Source organism: Sinocyclocheilus rhinocerous, unplaced genomic scaffold (assembly GCF_001515625.1).
Source record: "Sinocyclocheilus rhinocerous isolate Xijiao unplaced genomic scaffold, SAMN03320098_v1.1 scaffold4532, whole genome shotgun sequence".
Lineage (NCBI taxonomy): Eukaryota > Metazoa > Chordata > Actinopteri > Cypriniformes > Cyprinidae > Sinocyclocheilus > Sinocyclocheilus rhinocerous.
The window spans coordinates 162132-163861 of record NW_015661403.1 but is presented as its reverse complement, the minus strand read 5'-3'; the positions used below and the strand labels follow the sequence as shown (position 1 = coordinate 163861).

The window sequence follows — 1730 nt, the reverse complement described above, 5'->3', positions numbered from 1 at the left end:
TGATTATTTTTTCTGCACCACAGCCTTGGCTCGACCAATGGGAGAGTCGGGGGCGTGGCTAAGGGTTTGTTCGCTCATTGGCTGATGGGGCTTCGTGCATACTCAAGCTTTGAACAATTTATAATTTCTTTGCAAAAACTTAACGTACTATACTGTTGCTCATAACCTCCTTACCACTAATAACCTCTTGTTATTAGTGGTTTTTAATATTTATATTTTCCTCTTGGTCAGCATTTAAGATCACTTGTTTTAAATTAGCATTTTACGCAGATGACACAGAGATGCACATGAATTATAAATCTGTAATAATATGACTGTTTGTTTTCTTTCTGACATCAAAACATGATGACGCAATTTCGCCTGTAAGCAGCATTAAGACTGATAAAGGTATTAATATTGTCAGTGGAAGCTTGTAAATGTAAGTTTGATGCGAGCTTAACATCAGAATAATGTTTTTTTTTCACCTCAGAGATATGTTATCTTCTTCTCTGTCTGGAAGCTGGTCGATATTCTTGTGTTTTTCTCGCATTGACATGCAGTGATGCGCTTCTTGCTGAGGTCTCCAAAACAAATGCACAACAAATACATGTCGATATGTGCAAAACTCGTCTTCAGAACCCCGAAGTGATCCTGTTACTCTGATCCTGAGTCTGCCAGAGCTTCATCATGTATATAGTCAGCCAGTCGCTTTGTATGGAGGACAGAGCTTTACCTCAATCTAATCTAAAGCCATTTAACTCTTGTCATTGTTTTAAAGTTGATCATTTAAATTGATATGCATTTTTACTTATTTTGACTTTTATAGCTACCTTGCTTCTTATGTTTGTCTTCCTTGAGGGCGCCGTATGAAAGTCAATATCATTATTATTATTATTATGCAGCAGCTGGTTACAGTAATTACAGTAGCGAATGCACCGTGGCGTTGGCGGACCGAGCGTTGCGTCATTTGAATGCAGCTCGACGCGACAGATAGCGATAGAATGTGCTGCCGTCAGGATTGACGTCACGTGACGCTGCTTCAAGAGTTTGGCTATAAAAGCGCGTCCCCGCGGCGCCTCAGATCAGAACTGCTGCTGCATGCCTCAGAGCTCCAGTCCCGAACCAGAACCAGAACCAGAACCAGAACCAGAGCGCCATGCTGCGTGTGCGATGCCTGAGAGGAGGGAGCCGCGGAGCAGAAGCCGCTCATCTGATCGGTGCTATGGTGAGTCTTTAAAGAGTAAAGGACTGGAATGAGTGTGTCATGAGATTCTTATGTAATGCATTTACAGAAACTCACACGTACCATCATAATTATAAAAGCTGATTGATTTGATCATTTAAAAAAATGATTTGTAGTGTTAAACTCTTAAATGCATTCTGAGACTGTAATCATCTTATGATCATGTTCTTAGAAACAGTTGCATTGGCTGGGAGCTGGAGATCATGTGTTGTGAGTGAGTGACAGCACAGCTGTAGATCAGAGATCAGAAACTCCAGGAGCACGCAGAGAGCTGTAGATCAGACCGTACAAGCGCAGGCAGTGCGTTATTATCGCGATCATTGCGCAACAGCAGCGTGTCGGAGTCGAGTTCGAACCCTGATTCCCGCTTTGCTTCATTCATCCAATTAATTAATTCCTGATGCAGTGTGCCATTTACAGAATGCCATGCCTTTTAACACCCGTAATGTGATTCTGTGTGTGTGTGTGTGTGTGTGTGTGTGTGTGTGTGAGTGTGAGAGTGTGTGTG

The 1730-nt window shown here is 42.3% G+C and overlaps 1 protein-coding gene across 1 annotated transcript in view; it reads left to right on the top strand.

Annotated features, from left to right (window-relative positions):
- Positions 1-1057: 1057 nt before the first annotated feature.
- LOC107726335 (glycine amidinotransferase, mitochondrial-like) overlaps positions 1058-1730 on the top strand; it is a 9817-nt gene continuing 9144 nt past the window's right edge. The window contains exon 1 of the mRNA XM_016535881.1: positions 1058-1204. Within this exon, the coding sequence (XP_016391367.1) occupies positions 1136-1204 (69 nt within the window). The 5' untranslated portion in view covers positions 1058-1135. The remainder of the gene's footprint in view (positions 1205-1730) is intronic.